Source organism: Bemisia tabaci, chromosome 1 (genome assembly GCF_918797505.1).
Source record: "Bemisia tabaci chromosome 1, PGI_BMITA_v3".
Lineage (NCBI taxonomy): Eukaryota > Metazoa > Arthropoda > Insecta > Hemiptera > Aleyrodidae > Bemisia > Bemisia tabaci.
Window position 1 is genome coordinate 70,153,943 of NC_092793.1, and position 22,056 is coordinate 70,175,998.

The following is a 22,056-nucleotide window of genomic DNA, read 5'->3' on the forward strand; positions in this document are numbered from 1 at the left end:
TTCGCTTTTAGGCACCACTATTTCTAGCTCATTTTGGAAACAACATAAGTGCCATTAGTTTTCTCATGTAGATACTTGTTTCCATGAATGAGCCAGCAAAAGTGATCCCTTTCGCCAAAATGTATTATTCTCATGAATGACCATTTCGCAATGGACTAAAACAGTGAAGACTCTTCATTTTGAACTTGAGGCTATGTTATCGTGTAAAGCGGAGTCTTCGAACGTTGATCTATCGATAGATTCACAGGGGAAAAAGAGCTTGGGGTTGTTGGATGATATAGGCATTTCCAATTTTTTGTGGTAGTACCCCAGTTAGTTGTAGTAGTACTCCAATAATTTAGGTTAGTAACCCAAGTGTTGCGTTACTACCCCAATTGAATCGGGACGTGTGAAAACCGCTAAAGTCCATTTTTCTAGTCTTCCGTTTTTTTTTTGAGCTGATAATACTTTTAAGAGTTGATACAACCATAAAAGTGATGAAATAACTCGTTTTAGTATTAAGGTAACTCGGAAACGAGTATTAACGCTACTTTCGTGGTTGCATCCAACTCCGAAAAGTATTATCAACTCAAACAAACTAAAGACTGGAAAAATTTACATTAGCGGTTTTCTCACGTCCCGATTCGATTTGAGTTGCGGCACCAACACAATTAATTGAAAACACCCTTATCATCCAACAAATTGGGGGTAATACCACGATTTCATCCCCTAACACTTTTCTTCCGTGTCGATTAATATAAAACCGACGGAGTTACTGGAAGAGTCCATCAGTTTAGCAGAGTGAATTCAAACGATCATCACTTTCCAAGTTTTCGAGAGCCCGATAGCAAAGTGTTAGCTTGCTTATCACCTCTCATGCAAATACCGAGCGTCTTGACAAGTCGGGTAATAAGCCAGGCCAATAAAGGCGCTCGCACGAATTTTGAATGAAGGATTGAGGTAGGCGTCCCGGGCGGCGGCGCACGGTGGATCGAGTCATTAGGAGAGGTCGGACAAAATTTAGAAACTTTAAAAGCTCATAACTCCCTTCACACAAAACTTCGAGATCTTAAAAGTGGTTCCATTGGTTTTCCCGTGAAATTTTCTCTCCGAAAAACCCCTTAATGTGTAATATATGACGAATTAAACATGAAAATTTGCCGTTTAAGTTAAAAATTTTATGTCCAACCTCACAGGTTGACTCGATCCATTGTGCGGCGCGGGGCGGCGGACGTCCGATTGGAAAGTGACATTCATTAACCGGTAGCCGGTAGCTACTCCACCGATCAACGCCCGGTCGGCCGTCCGGTCCGTCGCGAAACAGAGGTGCGGTAGATAAACTGACGGCTTGGCTCCCCGCCTGAAAGCCGATCGGCGAAATGACCTTTGCCGCGAAAAGGCACTTAGGCCAAATGTCACAACACTGCCTGCATTTTCGTCCAAGTCGCTCAAAGTTTCCACGATTCGACCCAAATCCGTCCTTCGGGATTGTCAGCGGTCTGGAAACCGGAAAAATCAGGGAATTTGAAGTGATCGGGAAAAGTCAGGGAATTCGTGGAAAAAGTCGGGGAACTTCTGACACATTCCCTAATCACGAAAACTTATCACTGATCGTCCAACTGTAACCTATCATAGTCTTTTAAGGCTTGTCATCTTTAACCAGCAACTGAATGCCTTTTTCTATAATCGGATCTTTGAAAGTTCTGAAGGAACTCACTCAAGTGCCTCATCTTCTACAACAGTTATTTCAAAATTTAAAAGTTGATATACATAGCGTTTAAATTGACCAGATGTATCGTAACCTCGTGAAACTTCATTTCGCCCTCATTTTTGTGCTTATGCAAGGCGCACATTCCTCAAGTATGAATAGTTATTCCCAGCGCTTGCATTGTTGTAACGCTGACAAGTGACTCTGATCGAAGAATAGTTTGGTAAGATTGGGATTTTTCGATGAAAATCATTTCAAAATGATTTAGCAATATAATCACACTCCACACACCACAGATCAGACCAACCAGACTCCCCAGGAGTATTAACCTACAAACTACGTCGAACAGTAAGATTCCCAGTTGCGTGGCGTGCTTTACGATTTATCAGTTATCCTGCCATTTAAACCTATGTAAAAGGTTCGATCATCAGGGTGTTCGCATGTCTTAATAATCGATTCTTTTCCATAGATTAAATGGGAAAATATCGAAAGTCAATATTTAACGCCTCGCCACTGGGATCCCTCATATCAGACGAATGACTTCCGATCTTCAGTCGCGCAGAAACAGAGTCATTGACACATGAAGTCAGTCAAAACGTTAAATCGATGCAGTACAATCTAATTAATCAGCTGATTATTTTATTTTTCACCTAAGTTTTCGTAAACTTGTGGATCAAATTTGTCAACGTTGCGTATGTAGCTCGCGCACACGCATGCATGCCAATTGAATCATACGCTCAATCAGGCGGACAGGAAAGAGCGGAAGTAGGTTGGATGAAGGCGAAAGTAGGTTGGATGAGGACGAAACCGGCGGGGGGAGGGTGTTAATCCAAAGACATTCAGCCACCGCTCAGTTGGAGCAATTAATAAAAATACCGATGTATTAGTTTGGTATCACATCTCCTCGATCCACGACTGACTAATGTTCAGTGATAACTAACCGGTTATTTGACATAATACAAGTTGCATTATGCGAATCGGAGCCATCGCAATGCAAATCTGCGTCAAAAGCTCTAATATCGCACGTTCTCGCGTGGCCTGGATCTGCGCTGCCGTGCTAAGGAAAAACGCCGTATGCGCCATCAGGCGTTGCCAAATTTCCTTCGAAAAACAACGAATGTTCTGGAAAATTTGTGAATATTCCTCCTCCGATTTTTCGGGGAATTTTGTTGGAAATGTGGTCCAAGAAGTCTGAAAATTTCAAGGAAAAACGCTCATAACTTTCTTCGAAAATGTACATTTTCTGAGAGGAAATTTGGCAACATTCGAATGCTCATACGGCGTTTTTCCTTAGCATGGCAGTGCGGTTCGATCGATGAATCGCTATCGAATGACCTTGATCGATATATAGCATTGTGTAAATAGGGAGTTACTGATGAAACTCATTCGATAACGATTTAACAATCGACCTGCTGGTCAGGAGCCGAGCCTTTCAAAGATAAACGACAACCGGTAGATCGACCTTTTTCCTCGAGTCGCAGCCAACAGTACCAGCGAAAATATTGCCATACATTACCGCCCCCATCGTCCACTGACGGGTCCGGAGATAGATAAATGTAGTGTTGAAAATCTGTACACAAAATCTAGGCCTGTTTTGGCAATCGCACCAATCTGCAGTTGCTTCCAAGAGCTGAGGTCTTGTAACCCGGCTTCTGCTCTTTTATGATCTTGCCATGTGAGCTGTTACGTCGAATATACTCACTTTGCAAGAAGGATGAGAAAGGGTGGGATGGAAAGAAAGGAAGAGGTACTTATTGCAATCTCCTAGGGGAAAAAGTCGGTATGTAGACGAATATTTTTAAGAACGTCGATTTTCATACACTGGAAAAAAAAACACGTTGGATCTAGAGTCCAGACTCTTGAAAACATTGACAAGAAAGAGGACTCTTGATTCAATCAGAATTAAGCTTAAATCAAAAGGAAATCCGCCAAAATTAAGAGGCTTGGTTCTTGATTTAAGCTTAAATCTGATTGAATCAAGAGTATTTTTTCTTGTCGATGTTTTTAAGAGTTTGGACTCTAGATCCCATGTGTTTTTTTTCCAGTGTATATTCTAGAACCCTATTTGAATTTTGGTCGTTTTCTCCAGCTCCATTTTTTTGTTAATCCTTCTTTTCCTTTTTTTCCCGCCCTCTTTTTCATGAAAATTTTAAGTTTGAACAAATTTTTTTCGTTGCATGTCGTAAATCTCAAAATTTACATAGCTAGAGATTTTGAAAGAAAACGAAAGATCGAAATCTGCTTTGAATCCGCGCATAGAGACACGAGAATTGGCGTATTTAAGTAACTCAATTTTTCTGTATTCGCTTGTATTTATTTTTGCATCAAAGGCATATTATTGATAGAGCTCTGAAGTTTTTTCTCTTTTTCTTTTCTTTTTTGGTCCGAAGCATTTCTTTTCATGGTTCATAGCAAAGTTAGGAGCTAACCACGACTTGAAACGTTATCGGAGAAATTTTGTTCCCCGGAATTTTGTGGAAATTGCCACCATGCACTTTGTGAACAGCATTAATGCTTCTCTGCATTTTAATTCGAATTTGAGTTCACTAATTTTCAAAACGAAATACTGATACCCTGGATCCCAAGTTGAAAACGGAAGTAATTAGAAAGGCATCTAGCCGAACTAGGGAAAAATTATAATTTTTTTTTTTTTTTTTTTTTTTTTTTTTTTCAAAAAAATTTTTTACGTTGATATTATTTCTTCTTCTGCAAGGAAGTACCATAATAATATAAATTAAGGTCCACTTGAAACTTGGGAATTGGGCAGATATTGAAATCAAGAAATGTAACAATAATTCAGAAAACCATTAAAAAACTCTATTAAAGTCGTATTAACAGAATCAAAAACATATAAAGGCCGGAATTTGTTCGGGTCTTCTTATCACCAGTGGCAACTGTCTACTACCAACCACTTTAAGTTCAGTAGAAGTTTGTGAGCTCGGAGTAGGAGCCAGGGTTGGATTGGATGATGCTCGATTTAGGGGCAGCGACGGCAGCGACAGCGGGTGCTGGGGCTGCTGCTACAACAGGGGCGGGGGCTGCTGCTACTACTGGGGCGGGGGCTGCTGCTACTACTGGGGCGGGAGCGGCTGCTACGACGGAGGCGGGAGCGTCAGCTACGAAAGCGGCAGGGGCGGCTGCTACGACGGAGGCGGGAGCAGCGGCGGCGTAGGCGGCAGGGGCGGCAGCGTATGCGGCAGGGGCAGCAGCGTAGGCGGCAGGGGCAGCAGCGTAGGCGGCAGGAGCGAACGCACGGCCGTAGGCTGCAGGGGCGGCGTAGGCGGCAGGAGCGAAGGCATGGTGGACGGCAGCCGGGGCGAAGGCGGGGGCGGCGTAGGCGTGGTGGTAGGCGGCTGGGGCGTAGGCGTAAGGGCTGTCGGCGTAGAAGAGACCGCGCTTCTCGCGGACCAGTTCAGTTTCGCCGGCGTAGGCTACAGCAGCTACTGAGAGGAGGACGACCTGGGAGACAAAAGCAGTAGAATAGGTATCCGAAGGGTTAGGACACAAACTTAGATTACCTAACACACTCAGAGCAATCGGTTACATGGAAAATTGATCTATTTTCCTCAAAGATTAATCAGAAGTCTTAGCCTTAAGAATTGACAGAAACCCAAGAAGAAGCGGTACACTGTAAAAGAACAGTTATCGATGATTTCGACCAGCATACAAATTAACGCATAATGTCGTGCTTTTTTTTTGGGGACCCAAGATTTACTCATAAATCGTTGCTTACTATCAATCGAAAGCAGGCACCACTGATATTTTCATCAATTTCACTTGTGTTTCAGCGGCTGAAAATGATTTTGTAAAATTTGGAAACGTCCTTCCGTTTTAGTGTGTCAAAATTTTAGCCCAGTGTATCTATTTTTGTTAGTTCCTCTGTCAATCTCCTGTTTTAGAGGTTTTCAGTTTGTGTTTCTTTTTATCGATGCGTGGCAACACGTACCTTCATCTAGGCCAACATTTTAGGATTTTCTCGGAAATTTCTTACCGTGACGTGTTCGTAGAACTTCTTCAATTATTGGGATTACAATATTCACAAAGAACCTGCAGAAGGTTTTAAGTGAATGCTGTTCCAAGGTGCGCCGTAATAGCACGACCTCAATGATAGTCGATGAATGTCACATTAAAAAGTTTACGTGGATGATTAGTCAACATGTAAGTTATCATTATTTAAAATAAAAGAATCGAAGAAAATTTGTTGAAAGTAGACAAAACTCAGATTTTAAAGCATGGCCGGAGTAAAACTCAGAAACACCGAGAAAAAATTGGGCTTAATGAACTTCTAGCCATATATCACAAGATCTTACCGAGAAAAAACAAAGAAAAATATACACAGGTTTAATCAAACTTACGAGGAATTTCATGATGATTGAGGGGTTGTGGTGGTTGGTGGTAGAAGTTATGAGAGTTGATGAAGCACAAGAGCAAATCATGCTGTTTCCTGGGCATCGCCTTCTTTTATACTTCCGCTTATGGTCCAAATAACCCTTAGGCAAATACGTGATCTGATCAGATGCTAATGAGGGCATTCCGTAGCTCTCACCTATCGTAATTAACTATTTTCTAATTAGGACGCCAGAAAATTTTCCGGTCTCCAGTATTTGTCCCGATTGCTAAATTTGAGTTTCGCTGTTTAAAATGTATCGTGGAGGTCGATCGCTCAATGGAATTCCCTAAGTTTTGATCATGTCACTTTTATTTTTCTACTATACCAGTTTCAAATCGTGAAGTTCTCGACGCCTTGTTTCTATTTAAGGTCGTTTAAAAGGCTACTAGACAATATAGGGAGAAATATGTACCGCAGTGCACGTTTTATCATCAAAATTGTACTAAAATATGCCGGCCGAATAATAAGTATTCTTTAACTTGAGAGTGAGAAATTATGGCATTTGTTAGTTCATTCTTATTGTCCGATCATCTAAAAACCGGAGTTTAACTCAGTCACGGCGATCAGTAAATGGAGTTCAGTATAAGCTTTGCGAGGAAATGGAATCTTCGTTAGCTGAATTTTTTGACTTTTTAGAAGTACCCATCAAGTATGAAGATCTAAGGATCAATCGATATAAAAGGAGCATCGAAGGATAAAGAATATGAAATGTACTTGCCGGGCGTGTTTTAATGGTCAAATCGATTCCAGCTATTATCGGTTTTTTAGTGAGTAGGTATTTGAACTTACCGATTTTCACGTAAACTATGATCTGTTCTCTAAAAGATAATTTCTTACACATAATGATGAATGTTAATCTGTTCAAATTTTCCTGCGTAGAATTTCAACGAGGAAACATGCTGTGTGGTGCTTTATCTGTTAATCCTCCCAATGATCCAATAAATCGGATTGAACTGAGCCATCAATATGCAGTGTCCACAGAGGAAAAAGCAATAAGTGTCTGTCAATGAGGGATCTCCCTCCTCTAACGTCGCATAAGTAAACGGTAATAGAAGTAAGATAAAACAGTGCTCAGATAGTGCAACTGCGGAAACTGTCTAGAAAGTTGTACCACCACTTCAGTGCTAACTTCAGGCAACCCACGGGGGATCCCACAATTAGTCCATCATTTTACCCCTTGGACTCTAGTATCCACCCCCCCACATGAATAGGACCCCTTTCAATAAATAAGATCGTTCCAGTTTCCCTTTGTCTTCTTAATTTGTCTATCGCTTTGTCCCCATCAATTCTAAGAATAAGTCCGCAGAGAACTGAGTCCTCGGTAGCGCAAACCAATCATTTCGGTTGACTGAACCGAACTTCAGTTCTGGCGAACCAAAAAACTCCACGTAATGAAAGACAATTGAAATGCTGATGGGAAAAATACTAAACCTCATATCCTCATTAAAATTTTTAAATATACCCGCTACAATTTCAATTTTTTCGAAGAGAAAACTGCCAACAGAGAAAAATCAAGGAAGCTTGCAAGAACTGATGTTGACTGTTTTTCGAAAGACTAAACCAAGTATGAATTGAAAATCTACAACCTTGCAAACAAAGATACATGATTTCGCACTTCAGCCATCTGTACATATGTTCAGTGTGTGACTGAACTGAAGTTTTCTGTTCGGCGAAGCAGGATGTCGGGTCGTTGAATTTAACTATCGGGTCACTGAACTGCTAGCTGATCATTGGAATTGGTAGACAAAGCGATCGAAAAAGGTGACAAATGGAAAATGGAGAAATACCATAGGTTGAAACGAGTGGTTGTCATTGAACAATAGGAGAAATGATGTACTAACTGAAGGGCCTCTCGTGGGTTGCCGTAGTTTTTAGTCCATCGCTCCAATCACATCTATTGCGACCACCCGCTTCCACCAATGGCATCGCTCCATTTTCCTTTTGTTTTCTTCGTCTATTGCTTTGTCTACTAATTTCAATTATCAGTCCATCAAAAATTCAGTTTTTTTCATCAAAAAAAGTCGGTTTGCTCGGCTGAGAGCTGAGAGTACTCGGAGCCAAAAAAAACGCCTACTGAACTTGTCGGTTCGTACATCTGAGGGTTTTTTTTTTTTTCTTTCTGTGGCAGCTGAAGCCTGAGACGCGGCTCGTTAGCGCGTTTATTCATCCCGTTGAACTTAATTATTAGCGGGTGACCAGGTTGATTGATATCGGGTGCTTTGATTGGTTGGATGGTCAGTTAACTGCCATGGGTGCCGCTCACTTTGACAGAGCAATGTTGCCAGCACTCCTCCAGCTCAGCTCAATCGTCGAAAATGCGGCCGTGCCGAAGAACGCCGTATCAGCATTGTTACGTTGCCAAATGTTTCCCGATAAAATGAAGGAAGATACGTATCCTTATTCACCACCGACTCGATATTGCCAATTATCGTGATGATATAGCTCTTTGACGCCATTCGTGACATCACCTCAATTCTTCATTTTTTACAATTCAGGGTGTCTACAAGTCCAGAATTCCCGGAAGGTTCGGAAATAGTACTGATTTTTTAAGGGCTGTCCGGAATTTTCCATTTTTGTCGCAATTCGAGAGAGGAATTCAATTTTTTGAAATTTTTCGAATTTTGTCAAATGGAGGTACTGAAAAAGTACTGAATTTTTCCGTTGAGGAGGTACTGAATTTCTCGGGAATGTACTGAAAAAGTACTGATTTTTGGCCAGCCTGTTTCAGTAGCCACCGCCACCCTGCAATTGTATCCAGACAATAACAGTGTCTAACAGTGTCAAACTCAAATATCACAGTGCCTTTTCACTGCCATTGCGATCGCGGTCCTTAGTTCTCAGAAAGCGTGTCATTTCACGATGATACCACTATTCGACCACGTGGGAGCGCGCGTTGCCTACACGAAAAATTGAAGGCGAACTGACAGTTGTAGATCGACTCAAGGATTTGTCAAGCAATTCAAGGAGTTGTCGACTGATTAACGAGTTTGCCGACCGATTCTCGGGCTTGTTGATCGATTCACGTTATTATTTTTCGATCGATTCACGTCTTTATTTTTCGATCGACTCATGTGCTGCCCGATTTACGGCTTTGTCGATCAGTTTGCGGAGAAGTCGATCGATTTACGGCTTCGCCGATCAATACAAGGGTTTTTCGATCGATTCACGGGATTGTCGATCGATTCAAGGGTTTGTCGATCTATTAATTCACGGAGGTGTCTATCCACTATAGGGTTTGTCGATCAGTTCTTGGAGTTGTCGATCGATTTCATGGATGTGTCGATCGATTTACGGCTTATACCGAGAAATAAACGTTTTGTCGAGTCGGGATCCCGAAGCTGAGGTCATATGGGTCTCTGAAGTTTTCGGATCACTTATCTGAACACTTGGGGTCCATCTGCCGAAGTTCTTCGGTTCGACATCGAGCCTTCGAATGCACCCGGATATCAAGTTGATCTTTCACGATTGTGTGACTGTTTCGATCTATTCACAGCATCCTCTGTAGGTTTTTCGTATCACAGTCTTCGAGATTCTTGAAGTGTCGATGATTCACGGGTTCGTCGATCGATTTAGGCTTGCCGATAAATTCAAGGAGTTTTCAATCGATTCACGGATGCTATCGACTCAAGAGTTTGTCGATCTATTCACGAGTTGTCTATCGACTAAGGGTTGTCGATCAATTCCCAGATTTTTCTAACAATTCTCGGAGTTGTCGATGGATTCACGGGTTTGTCGATCGATTTACGGGTTTGCCGATCGCTTCACGGGTTTGTCGTCGATTCCCGTTTTTGTTTTTCGATGGATTCATGTCGATCGAATCCGTACCCCCTTATAGCTTGGCGCGCTGCTCGTGGACGCAAAACTCGGGACGGCGGGCGGCGCGGCGGGGGGAGAGCGGGAACCCCACCACCTTGTCGGGGCAGCGTGGCGCGATGCGGTGCGGTGGTACGGCGGCGATGCGGTACGGCGCGAGTGTGTCATGGCTGTTGGGACCCGACGCAGAGACCGACTCGGCGAATCCAACGCCGCGCGCCGGTCCACTCGGCTCACGCTCCAGTCTGGTGCGGCTCGCGGCTCCAAACAGTCCGTCCCGACCCCGACCCGGAGTGCCCCCTCGTGCCCCCTGTGTCCCCTCGTGCGCAATGACCCCCGCCATCCGACACCCCTTGCCCTCGGGTCCATCATTCCCATGACGTAAGCGTAATGTCCCACCACCATCCTTCAGGAGAAAAGTGACGGAAAATTTTTCACGCGACCATCACCGAGAACTTCGTGCTTTTAAAGTTTTTCTTTTGCACCGTCAGTTTCATCTATCTCATGAAAGCATTAATTCCTACAGAAGGAAAGGATCTCACGAAAATTACTCTTCGGGAAGTAGTGACGCAATAACATTTCGCGACATCCCCTAGAAACTGAAAGATCGTCGCACCTGTTGCATATAGTAACTTACGTCAGAGCCTTAATTATTGCACAGTCAGGTGTCAGTTTCGTGAAAGCACCAACGTGCACTGAGGACTTTCAGGACTTAAGAACTTTATGGTGATTATTGGAAGACAATCGTGTAGGAAACAGTGACGGAAGAACGCGGATTCCGCGACCATTATCAGGAATTCGAACTTTCCTCTTCAGGAGCTTTACTTGTCGCACCGTCGGTTTTATCAATCTCAACAAGCTACTAACTTGTAGACGTGAGAGGTCCCTAAGAGGGTTACAGTAAGACGATCCTGTTGGAAGTAGTGACGCAAAAATATTACTCGCCCATCTCCGGGAACTTAATGATTTTTACATTAAGATGAAAAAGTTCCGCAATAACATCGGTTCATATCAAACACCTATCTTTTCCGGAAAGTTTGGTGTTCAGTATGAATCTAAACTTTTTTTAAGTAGAGTCTTGTACTGTTTTCTCAGAGTACTTCTGATGCTCATTGCAACAAAAGCGTACGTTTTAATCATTCAACCGTCATTAATATCAATCTCGTAAAATTTATATACAACTCACGCAGATGAAAGTATAATATAACGGAAATCACCAACAGCCGGTGAGTTGATACCGAAAATATTGGTGTTTCCACGAGACAACCAGTGGTAGATTCTATGAATTCCTTCAGATTGCTCCTCTAAAGCAACGTTAGTTCAGAGCCGAGTTTCTTTCTGTTTGTTTAGGAGGATGTGCTTATAATCAATCATGTCTGAGTTTGTGATCAAAAACTGACCAGCTCATTCCATAGATTTTAACTGAAGGCGAGGAATAGAAGAGATGCACGTTTTCAGATTTTCTTTCCAAAATTACTTTCTGTATCTTTCCAACTTTTCCGTTTCGTGACTTCCCGTTTCCTCTTCCAGCTCTTATTTTTCCTGAACTTTCTGGTTAACTGTATTTTACCTCATTCGTGAAAATAAATAAGGTCCGTTTACGATTTGACTCTCACCAGAATCTCTTTGAGGGAGCGAAGCAGTGTCCAACTAGCATTCAACAACGAGCTAACCACTGCTCTTTTTTATCAGGCTGTAAAACCTGCTTTTTTTCCAATGGCATTTCATGAGGCTGAAATCAAGCGTGTCAATGTGTGTTGTCAAGAAGTGTATCGCCTCTTCAAATTCTTTGATAGTTCCCCTGTTCTAGACACCCTTGACTAGGACCCCCACTTAAGAGGATCCCCTTTGGAAAGAGGCAAGAACCCTAGGGGTTATGAGCGTGGTGCGGAACTTTTAAATATCCCCATGGAACAAAATAATGTCATGACTTCGTCCACCATCGTGAAAGTCCCGTCAAATTGTAGAGGTACTGAGTTTCTCAGTATGTCCATTATCATGCAGTTCTTACCGGTAAATTGCAGATAGGTTTTAGATTGAAAATTTTGTGTGATATATATATTTTATGGAATTCATGAAGCTGTGAAAAATATGAAAAATGAAAAACATGTTTTCAGTGACTGAGTACGCAACTTGTCACACGAAAAACACCAAAAAGCAAAACCTGTTTGCCCATCACTTAATTGAATCTGGTGAAGCAGAAAGGTACCAAGCCACATCAGCTATTGCAAAATTTGATTGGGCACTTTAATTTTTTACATGAAAACGGTCTTGCGGATTTTTGTGCAACTTTCAGTGAATGTCCTGCATAAAACGAAGAAAATTCCTTAAAATTTTCGAAGGAATCCTCTCAAATCGTTTTCTTGTAAAAAATTAAACTGCCCAGTTGAATCTATCGATCAATAGCTGGTGTAGCTTGGTTCCTCTCTGCAAAACGCGATCCAAGTTTTCGGAAAATCATTTTCAATATCTTTCATATTTTTCGTTTTTATAAATTCCAAGATTTATGTTTCATGGAAAATCGGAGCCCCGGGTCAGGTGTACATTTTCCGCGAATGTTAAGCTGTGGGCGGACGGACGCGGAGAAGCTTTTCCGAGTTGGAAACATGCACGTTCTCATCACTGAGGTGTGAGAAACGCATGGAAGTGACAACTATAATGAGTGAGAATTCCACGACAGCTCAGCCGTAAAATGTCTTATTTTTAGGTTAGTCCCGCGCCGTTCCCATCCCCTCACCCTCTCCTTTCTGAAGCTATTTCTCCAGAATTGTCAAATCGGAGGGCATCTTCCCATACCGGATTACGATGTGAAAATTGTGGTCTCTTAATTACCCTAAAATTGTAAATATCACCGAGGTAAAAAGTTCACCGCAAGGAACAAACGCGCTTCAGTGGCGTAGCGTAGCTGTGCAATAAATTAATCGATTGATTTGCCATTTAATCGATTGATTTGTCATTTAAACGCATGGAAAAGGATCGCTATTCGAAGTGTTCGTAACGAATACCCAGATTATCGATTCTTTATCATAGCTTTCAATGATGTAATTTCGATAGTTGATGATTCATGCCTAGTCACCGATGCGCATGTCACAGGTCACACTAAGACCACGGTTTGGTTTCGGTGCATCGAATTTTCAACGAACGTTGGATGGACTTTATTTTTCCGTACGAAATTATTATTTTTGACTCATTACAGAAACGACATATGTCCCGTTGCTTTCTTCATGCCGATAAGTGGTTTAATGGATGAGCTATATGTATGGTTTCCTATCGCGAAATGAAGTCCAGGTATCAAAAATAATAAGTGATATACGGAACCATAACATGCGAACTTTGATTTTACCATAGAAAACCCTTTCAAAGTTGACGCTGTACAGTGTACCGTCAAAAATTAAGTAGAAAAAGGGGTGAGAAGATCTATTTCTGGTTCTTGAAGAAAATATGTGCGTTGTCCTGACGCATGATTTCGTTTTTCGTTCAGATACGCCGATTTGGCAATAGAGCTGAGAAAACAGAACAGTACGACACGATAGTATGTTGTTTGATTTTTTGGTAGTTTCCTGTTTTCCACGCTTTGACAAATCAATACCGCCTCAATCTTCAGATCAAAAATAGATCATTCCAGGTATTAATAGCCGGGTCTATCTTCCTGAGTTCCATTTAAAAATGTCGTTCAGTGGATAAAGACCGTGACCAAAGTCTAAGGTTGGTCTTTAAGTCTAAATTTTCTTTCGTCTCAGATCATCGCCTTGCTTTTAACGTTTAGTTCTGTCAACTCCCGAATGTCAGTTCAAAATAGTTCTGGAGTTCACTTTTTTCCTCATCTATTTTAGCACTCAAAAATCAAAACTGCAGAGGCCGCTTGGTTTGTCATTTGCTCTAGATCTCTCGTCATTCATTTTTGCACTTTTTATGAGTGACAATTGGTAACGCGGCGACAGTTGCACCATTTTTGAATCACAATCATCTTGATCTTAGTGGACAGCATAAATCCGCTGAATGAGGTATTCAATATATCCCCTCGTGGTATTTCGCAGTTGGTAATTAACAGAAGCGTGGCGTGCTTTGCGATATATCGATTGATCTACCATTTAAACCTATGGAGAAGGATCGATAAACAGGTTGTTCGCAACGAACACCCTCATAATCGATTCTTTACCTGGCTTCAAATGTGGAAATATTGATAATCGAACATTCACGTCTCTCACTGGTAATAGTATACATCAATTCAAAATCAATCGAACGAAGTAATCATTGTATGTTGATTTTTCTCAGACATATTGCGAATTTTGCCCTAGTTTCTCTGAAGAAAAATGATTTCTCTATTCTCTTACTTTCTTTAAAACTCTAAGCTTTCCACAACATTTTATTTGCGCTTCACTTGCGTGCAAGAATACTTAATGTCTGGAATAAATGTTTGATACTTGCGAGTCCTTCAAAGTTTTTTTCATCAAACATTCAATCTTGATTATTCAAAAAAAAAAATCCGTGTCTCTTTATGATGCCAAGTACAAAACATGGAGCCCTCGTCGGGTCAGCAAAGGCGGATCCAACAGGTCGGCAACATTTCGACAATGTAAGTCGGCAATCACATAACTCATTTGCGGTGTCTGAAAATCTCCGCCTCTATGTTATTTTTTTAAAGGAGAACAAATTGACATCATTCCATGAAGTTTTTGCAAAATTTTCTTCGCACAGAGAAGAAAAATCACGGCAGTTTTAAAGAATTGCCGTTGAGTAATTTCCCATTCAAAAAATAAAGAATGGTAGGAAGTCTGCGACGTCGCAAACCGAGTTATCTGATTGCCGACTTACACCGTCGATTTGTTTTCTCTCCATGTGAACCCGTGTTGAATAATCGATTCCTCTCGGAGCACCTGACCCCTCCAAAAATCGATTCATTTCCATAGGTTTTAATGGGTATTTAACATTGTTGCCAACTTGCTGGATCCGCCAATGGCTCGTATTTATACTCTCTCTGTAAATGCATTGCAGGATAGGTCTGTCTATGATGAAATGCAAATTTTTTCAACGCGACAACGCGCGTTGAACTACGCTCTGCGTCGCGTCGCATGAAAAATGAACGCGGTATAGAGGCAGTGCAATGGAGCCGGGTTCAATGTTGCCTAAGATGATGAAAATTCTGCCGTGCTAAGGAAAAACGCCATATGAACATTCGAGAGTTGCCAAATTTCCTTCAGTTAAATGTTTATTTTTGAGGAAAATTATGAATATTTTTCCTTGAAATTTTCAGGAACCCTAGATAAAATACGAACAAAATTCTCTGAAAAATTGGAAGTAAAATATTCATAAGTTTATTAGGGAATTTATGCTTTATTGAAGGCAATTTGGCAACACCTGAAAGTTCATACGGCGTTCTTCCTTTGCGCGGCAGAATTAATAGCGGTTAATTCTAGAGCATTGGCCGTCACAATCAGCAACGGCGGTTGGTCGCGAGTCGAGAATTTCTCTTTCGTTTGACGGGTGGCGAGGTCTCGTGCCCGGAGCCTGCTCTTGCTCTATGACGTCACGTGACTACTTACACCAAGATGCCTTTATACAGACCACGGGCAACCTTCGTTGCACTGCCTCATGCTCTTTGCGTCTCCCCTCCCTCACCCCCTCACCCCCTCGCCGCATTCAGCCGCCGTTTCGAGTTTGAAGATCCGTCCTGCACGCACCCGGCGACTCTCCTAGTCATGCAGATGATCCGGCCTGCTCTTCTGGGCACCCAAAAGAGCGGTAGCGCCCAAATTTTCGAAATCGAGTTTCTCTCAAAATTCGACCAAATCTAATCTAAAACAACAGGCTGATCGATTAAAACCGCAAAAGGAGCATAACTTTACATGATGTAAAAATTTTGAAGGAGGTCCAAATTCGAAAGTGGCTCCATTGACTCTCTCGTAAAATTCCCCTTGTGAAATACCTTAAAATTTTTAAGTGACGAAATCAGCATAAACATTTCTCAATTTTATCCAACAATTTTATGTTCGACCTGTCTCGGTGGGTCGATCAACTGTGCGGCACACAGTGGATCGAGTCAATTAAAGAGGTAGGACATGAAATTTTAGACTAAACCTACAAATTTTTACGTTTATTTCGTCCTAATTTAAAGTAGAATGGGTGCTACCAGGAGAAAATTTTACGATGAAACCAATGAAACCACTTTTAGCACCTCAAAATTTTGTATAAACGGAGTTGTTAGCTCTTTAAGTTTCCAAATTTTGTCCGACCTCTCCTATTGACTGGATCCACTGTGCGGCTGGGCTCTCGGAAACGAGGAACAAGTCCGTCAATTTAAATATTTCTCGCGAGATGCAAATAATGTAATTAGCGAAGCAGAAGGTAAACTCAGGTTGCGGACGAAATGTGCCCAACGAAAACAGCCTATGCACATAGGCATTCCATCGGAGATGCGTGGCTCCTGATGCCCGCACGGTAAAGTTGCACAACATCGCCCCGCTGACGTAAGAACGTAACTACAATTCCTGCTGTCCGTATAACTCCATGCTCTCCAGAGCGCACGTGGGAATGGAGTTACGCTGTTCTACGTTGTCGTCGGGACGAGGTGACGCGGTCACCGGGGCTGATGCAAACCGTGTAATTTACGGCTGTGCTGTGGGGAAGAACGCCGTATGAACTTTCGAACTTTGTCAAATTTCTTCTGCCAAAGTGTTTATTTAAAAGATAAGTCATAGATATACGTCTATTTTAAAGTTACAGGTACCAGATTGAATTGAAAATTTGCAGGTTTCTGGAATTTGATGAATTTTGTGTTAAAGTGGAAACCAGTGAGTGGACAGAACATGTTGTTACCCTTAAAAAATACATAAATTGAAAAAGTATCAGAGGAAGTATGACAAAATGATCCAATCTGCTAAAATAATACACGTGTTTAAATGGGAAATGCCACCAAATGACGTCACTAGACAGTGCATTTCCTCACTTTTAAAACTATTTTTACACTATTTCTCATATCAGAAAAAAATTATAAATTAATTGTAAAAAATAAAAGCGAATTCGCAGATACTACAAAAAAAGTTGCGTTCGCATTCTCCATCGAGTACAAAATACCGAGAAAAAAATCAAAGAAAAACATGCACAAGTTTGTAAAGAAATTCGCTTTTTATGAGGAGAGATTTGGCAAGATCTGCATGCTCATACGTGGATTTTCCTTAGCGCGGGAATAATTCTCATTGGGTCAAAGCTGACCCAGGGACCGTTGCGCGTCGATGCCGTCGACTTCAAAATCGGGCCCTTCAAATCCCGCGGGCGAGTCTGAAATTTAGGACCGACCGGCGGACCCTCGACTGAAATATTGCGTCCACTCTATCTTCGTTCCGCACTGCCCCATCGCATCGTGGCGTGCGAAATTCGTTTCCGTTTTTCTGGGGCAGCGTGACTGCCTTGGACGATCGAGCCGAGGTCACGATCGTTTTTTTTTTCTTTTTTTCTACCGCTTCTTCCGTGATTCTGTCGCTCCTCTGACGTAAGGGCGTATCTCAATGAGCCCTGTTTTACATATAAATCCATGCTTTTTGTGGCTCATGCTAAAATCAAGGCGCGTTTTTACGTCACAGGAGCGACCAATTATCTACGCTGGATTATAGCAAATCTATCCTGAGCCCTCCGACCACGGCGAAGAGAGCCATGCTGCGGTGCGTAGGAAAAACGTCGTATCAACCCTCAGGCGTTGCCAAATTTCCTTTGATAAAACAAAATTTCCTGGTGAAGTTATGTAGATTTTTCTTCCAATTTTTCAGATAATTTTGTTTCGAATTTTCTCTAAAGTTCCTGAAACTTTCGAGGAAAAATATTCATAACTTTCCTCAAAAATAAATATTTTACCGGAGGCAATTTTGCAACCCGTTTGTTTATACGGCCTTTTTCCTTAACGAGGCAGTATTCCACCCAAATCGTTAATAGACGAACTCAAACGCAGAGCTTTTTTTCGACGAGGATGCCAATTTCAGCCATTACATCACCATTTGAATCATTGTGTCCAAGACTTGGAAATATGGGGAAGTATACGAATTTATCAAGGAACAAAGAATCTCCAGGAAAAGCTGGGAATTTGTCAGGGGGTCGGTCTTAAGAAAGTGATAATTTCTCCTCTTTCTGAGATAAATTTGCCCTCTCTATTTCTGTTGTGTTGTCTGTTGAATTAGGATAGGAAATAAAACGTCCTCTCAACGATTTGGGCACAATGATATCTAGAAGATTTAACGTCGCCGCCACACCCCCAAAATGAGATCCAATCTTTTTCGATGTAACTTCAAGATATTCGCAAAAATACAATGACAAAAAATGTGATTAAAATACAAACGTATTCATAATTTCTGCAAAAAAAAGTTAGGAGCTGCCCCTAATGATTCTTCCGGTTATGGGAAAGAATTTAATCAAGGGGCAATCAAGGTTTGGTTATCATTTGCATCTTCTTCCCGGAGTTGTCATTACATCTCGCTCCACTACAAAAAGTAATCGATCAGCGTTCCTGTCTACTTTGCACACTCCACTGCATGAATTATAGATTTCAATTTGCATAATTAATCGCAAAGTTCTCAGTTTTTGCGTAAGTGAACATGTACTTGTACGAACGTGCCTGTTGTTGACCACTGACTAGAATCCGAATGAAATTAGCGTTGCCAAACGCAACTGATTTTATTACGGCGACGCGGCGTTATCGTCAACTTTTTAAAACTCCGCCTCCTGTTTTAAAATTCCTCAATCCGATCGGGAGGGACCAGGACCAAAAATGCACCAACTTAGATAATCTTAAATGATTCCAATCCAGAACGCAGCCTGAGGTTGCATTCGTATGCATTTGTTGCAATTCGTATGTGCAGTTGACGGTTGCCAAACTTCCCCCAAAAATGTTTTTGGAAAGAGTTCAATGAATATGTTCTCTTGAAATTTCCACATAATTTAGATATGATTGCGAGTAAAATTCTTCGAAAGATTGGAGGAAGAATATTCTCGGGTTTCCTTAAAAATTGATATTTCAACAGAAGAAATTTTGCAACGTCTGATGGCCCATACGGCGTTCTTCCTCAGCACGGCAGCATGTTACTAGTTCTTTTCTGCGAAATACAGTTCGAAAGCGGTAAACTTAAAGTCAAAGACATGGCTCCGACCAGTTCGTCTCGTCTTAATATCGAATTGGCTGAACGCGCGATTTCTGGTCTCTTAATGCTAATGTACCTCATGCTAATGCTTCTAATGCCCCCATTCTCTGTTGATCCAACAAGTGTCCAAATTTTCTCCCAGTATCCGCTCGAGGTGGATTGTGATCGGTGATGATTTATTACGCTACATTAATAACACAGAATCTGTCCACTTTTAAGTGGGTGAACCGAGATCTGCCCAATTTGAAGTGGGCGAGCCGCAATTTGCCCGGCGAAATTAAGGCAGATCGGAATCAGCCTGGGCTGATCGCGATCTGCCAAAAATCGGGATCTGCCCGTAACATATACACAATCGAACGAAATTGACCGAAAAAGCCCATTTTAGGACTCGATAAGACTCCCTTGACTTGACGGAATTTTACTCGACTTATTTTTACATGAACCTAGTCTTGTACAGCAAAATGACTCTAACTTTCGAAGTTCATCCGCTCATTTTGTTTTGTTTTATATCTATACCATAATATATGCATATTTTCAAAAGTAGTTTTTCTACACACAACGTTACTTGCAAGACATATTCCATAACATACCACCACATTCTAAAGGTGAATTTTGCCGAAGAACATTCGGTGCGCAACGTGCTCGTAGCTCCTTCCTTCTGTAGTCAATAAAAATCGTTCGTTCAAGTCCCTAATCGTCAGTTTACAGTGCGCATTTGAAGAAAACAAATAACCGACCTACTTGTGGAAATAGTGATCGATACCGATAAACGCGCCTTCGCATCTAATTCACGTTTTTGTGCAACATTTCGAGATCTTACTTCTTCAACCGTTACTATCACTTAAAACTCAGTTCCAAGTGAGTGCTCAAATGTTAGTTCGAGATTTCTGTGACGAGTTCAGAATTTTATGAAACTCAAAAAGATTGAAGTTGGGAATTCTGTGTTGCTGATCCTGCCCTACGATGGGTGAAACTAATTCTTGAGGCCTCGGGCCGATTCCGATCAGATTTTGTTTGCGATTTCGGGTGTTTATTACTCGCGGCAATGAGCATGAGTCTAGTACGAGAGCTGGAGCGGCGGCTCGTGTTCAAGTCGGAGGAGATCCGTCGTCGAGACGAGTTGATCTGCCGGCTGGAAAAGCACCTGGACGAGCGGGACGCCCTGATCCGGCACCTGAAGAACGAGATCGACAAGTTCCGGCAGATCGTCCGCCCGGTGACGCAGCAGATCGTCCAGTCGCACCACCAGCACCCTCACCACTACCACCACCATCCGCACCACTACCACTGCGACAGCTATGACGACCCCTACTACATCGAGCTGGACAGGTACCCCACCATCCCGGGGGTCCGCGTCAAGAAGCAGGCCATCTCCGCCGAGCCCAACACCGCCTCCATCGACTTGCCCATCGAGAAAGTTCCCAAAAGTTCCAAGTGAGTGTGTTTTTATTTGAATCTTCTATTCTTCTGCTACGGCTCGTCTACAGCCCGATATGAGCTTTGGCCTCCATATAATGCCTCGCCGCTGCACTTTATCCTGTATACTTGAATACAATGAAGAATTTGCAGGGAATTCAAAATTTTCTCCCTCCGAATATCCATCAAGCTCTGATGGCCCTAAAGTAATTACTGAAATTTTAAGGCTCTTTAAGCAAGTAAATTTAAAAATGTAAGGTAAATTCCTGGTCTCCGACGTAAATAGCCTAGTTGCTGATTGTTGTAATAAAATAACTATCTGACTGCCTGAAAGTCGATAAACTTCGTGTTTAAGTTGAAGCCACTAAATGAACTGAACACGCAGATACCCTTTGGTTTATAAATGAGCAATTAATGGAGGTGATATGACAAAATGATCTAGCAGAGTAGATCATATTGTCATTTCCAATAATTGTTGTGATATAAACACGTGTTTAAATGGGAAATGCCGCCAGATGACGTCATCAGGTGGTGCATTTTCTCACTTTCAAATATATTTTTATACTATTTTCCTTATCAGACGAGAGAACGTAACTCCATTTCAATGTTGCCAAATCTCCCCTCGCAAATTGAATATTTTTTAGGAGAATCTTGGACTTTTGTAGGTGAAAATTTCTCTGATTTATCTTCTGATCTCATACAAAAATCAGAAAAATGTTGGAAAAAATTGCACAGGTACATTCATGTAAAAAATTGAATTGTCGGGGTAAATTTTGCAACATTTGAATGGAATTACGTTCTTTCGATCGGGAAACGACGACATTTCTCTTACTACTTCATAGTCATATAGATTCTCAATCTATTCTAAACTGATGGTGAGCTAATGTGATCTAAAAAGTTGCAGACAGTCGGATTGCTCGAGGAAGCAAGTCAATTATCTCAGATCCGTTAATTTCGCTCAAATCAAAGATAGTAGTGTGATTAATTTTTCGACCCAACGTAATTACGTAACACTTCTTTTAAAAGCCCGCATCAATCATTTTCAGACTTGCATAATTTAGCTGCATATCTCTTTACACGTTTAATCCTTAGCTAAGCAAACATGTCGATTCGTAATTGGTTACCCTCCTTTTCCCTTTCGGAATGGTTTATGAATAATGCGTGCTACAGAAGAACGCCACATGAGCCTTCAGACGTTGCCATATTTCCTTCAATAAAAAACGGATTCGTACAGAGAAATTTTTCAATAACTTTCTTCAAAATTTTCAGACAATTTTATTTGCAATTTAATCTAAAATATCTGAAAATTATAAAGAAACAATGCTTAAATTTACTCAAAAATTCTTGTTTTGTCCGGAGGAATACGGCAACTACTCTCGAATGCTCTTACGACGTTCTTTTTTAGCACGTTAGAATATGACTCTCCTCTCACCATAATGCGCACGTCTTTGTTGAGCTAATGTTATGTTATCAAGTGTCGAGTTGTAAAAGTTGCGAATTGTGAACACACAAGTGCCAACATCTTAATTTGCATTGCAGACGTTCCTCTGCCATATGTATCGTTGATCGGATGTATTTATACTAAAAGGAACTATGTGCATATGGTTTGCGTGAGACATAGGTCC

The 22,056-nt window shown here is 41.6% G+C and overlaps 2 protein-coding genes across 3 annotated transcripts in view; one reads left to right on the forward strand and one right to left on the reverse strand.

Annotated features, from left to right (window-relative positions):
* The window catches only part of for (cGMP-dependent protein kinase for), a 241,135-nt gene that overhangs the window by 79,139 nt on the left and 139,940 nt on the right, over positions 1–22,056 (forward strand). The window contains exon 1 of one of the 2 annotated variants that reach the window (XM_019060184.2): positions 19,860–20,449. The exons of the other annotated variant lie outside the window; for it this stretch is intronic. Within the exon in view, the coding sequence (XP_018915729.1) occupies positions 20,061–20,449 (389 nt within the window). The 5' untranslated portion in view covers positions 19,860–20,060. Of the gene's footprint in view, positions 1–19,859; positions 20,450–22,056 lie in introns of those variants that run through there. 2 annotated transcript variants of the gene reach the window in all.
* Positions 4,483–6,711, reverse strand: LOC109043113 (uncharacterized). The gene is made up of 2 exons (XM_019060187.2): positions 6,043–6,711; positions 4,483–5,146 (listed from the first exon to the last, which is right to left on the reverse strand). The coding sequence occupies exons 1-2, from the start codon at positions 6,217–6,219 to the stop codon at positions 4,607–4,609; spliced, it is 717 nt and encodes a 238-aa protein (XP_018915732.2). The 5' UTR covers positions 6,220–6,711; the 3' UTR covers positions 4,483–4,606.

What these genes read in the sequence shown, in the direction of transcription:
- LOC109043113 (XM_019060187.2), bottom strand. Translation starts at nt 6,219, where the DNA reads ATGCCCTCATTAGCATCTGATCAGATCACGTATTTGCCTAAGGGTTAT. An exon ending in CAATCATCATGAAATTCCTC is followed by an intron (nt 5,147 to 6,042) that starts GTAAGTTTGATT and finishes TTTGTCTCCCAG; the next exon opens with GTCGTCCTCCTCTCAGTAGC.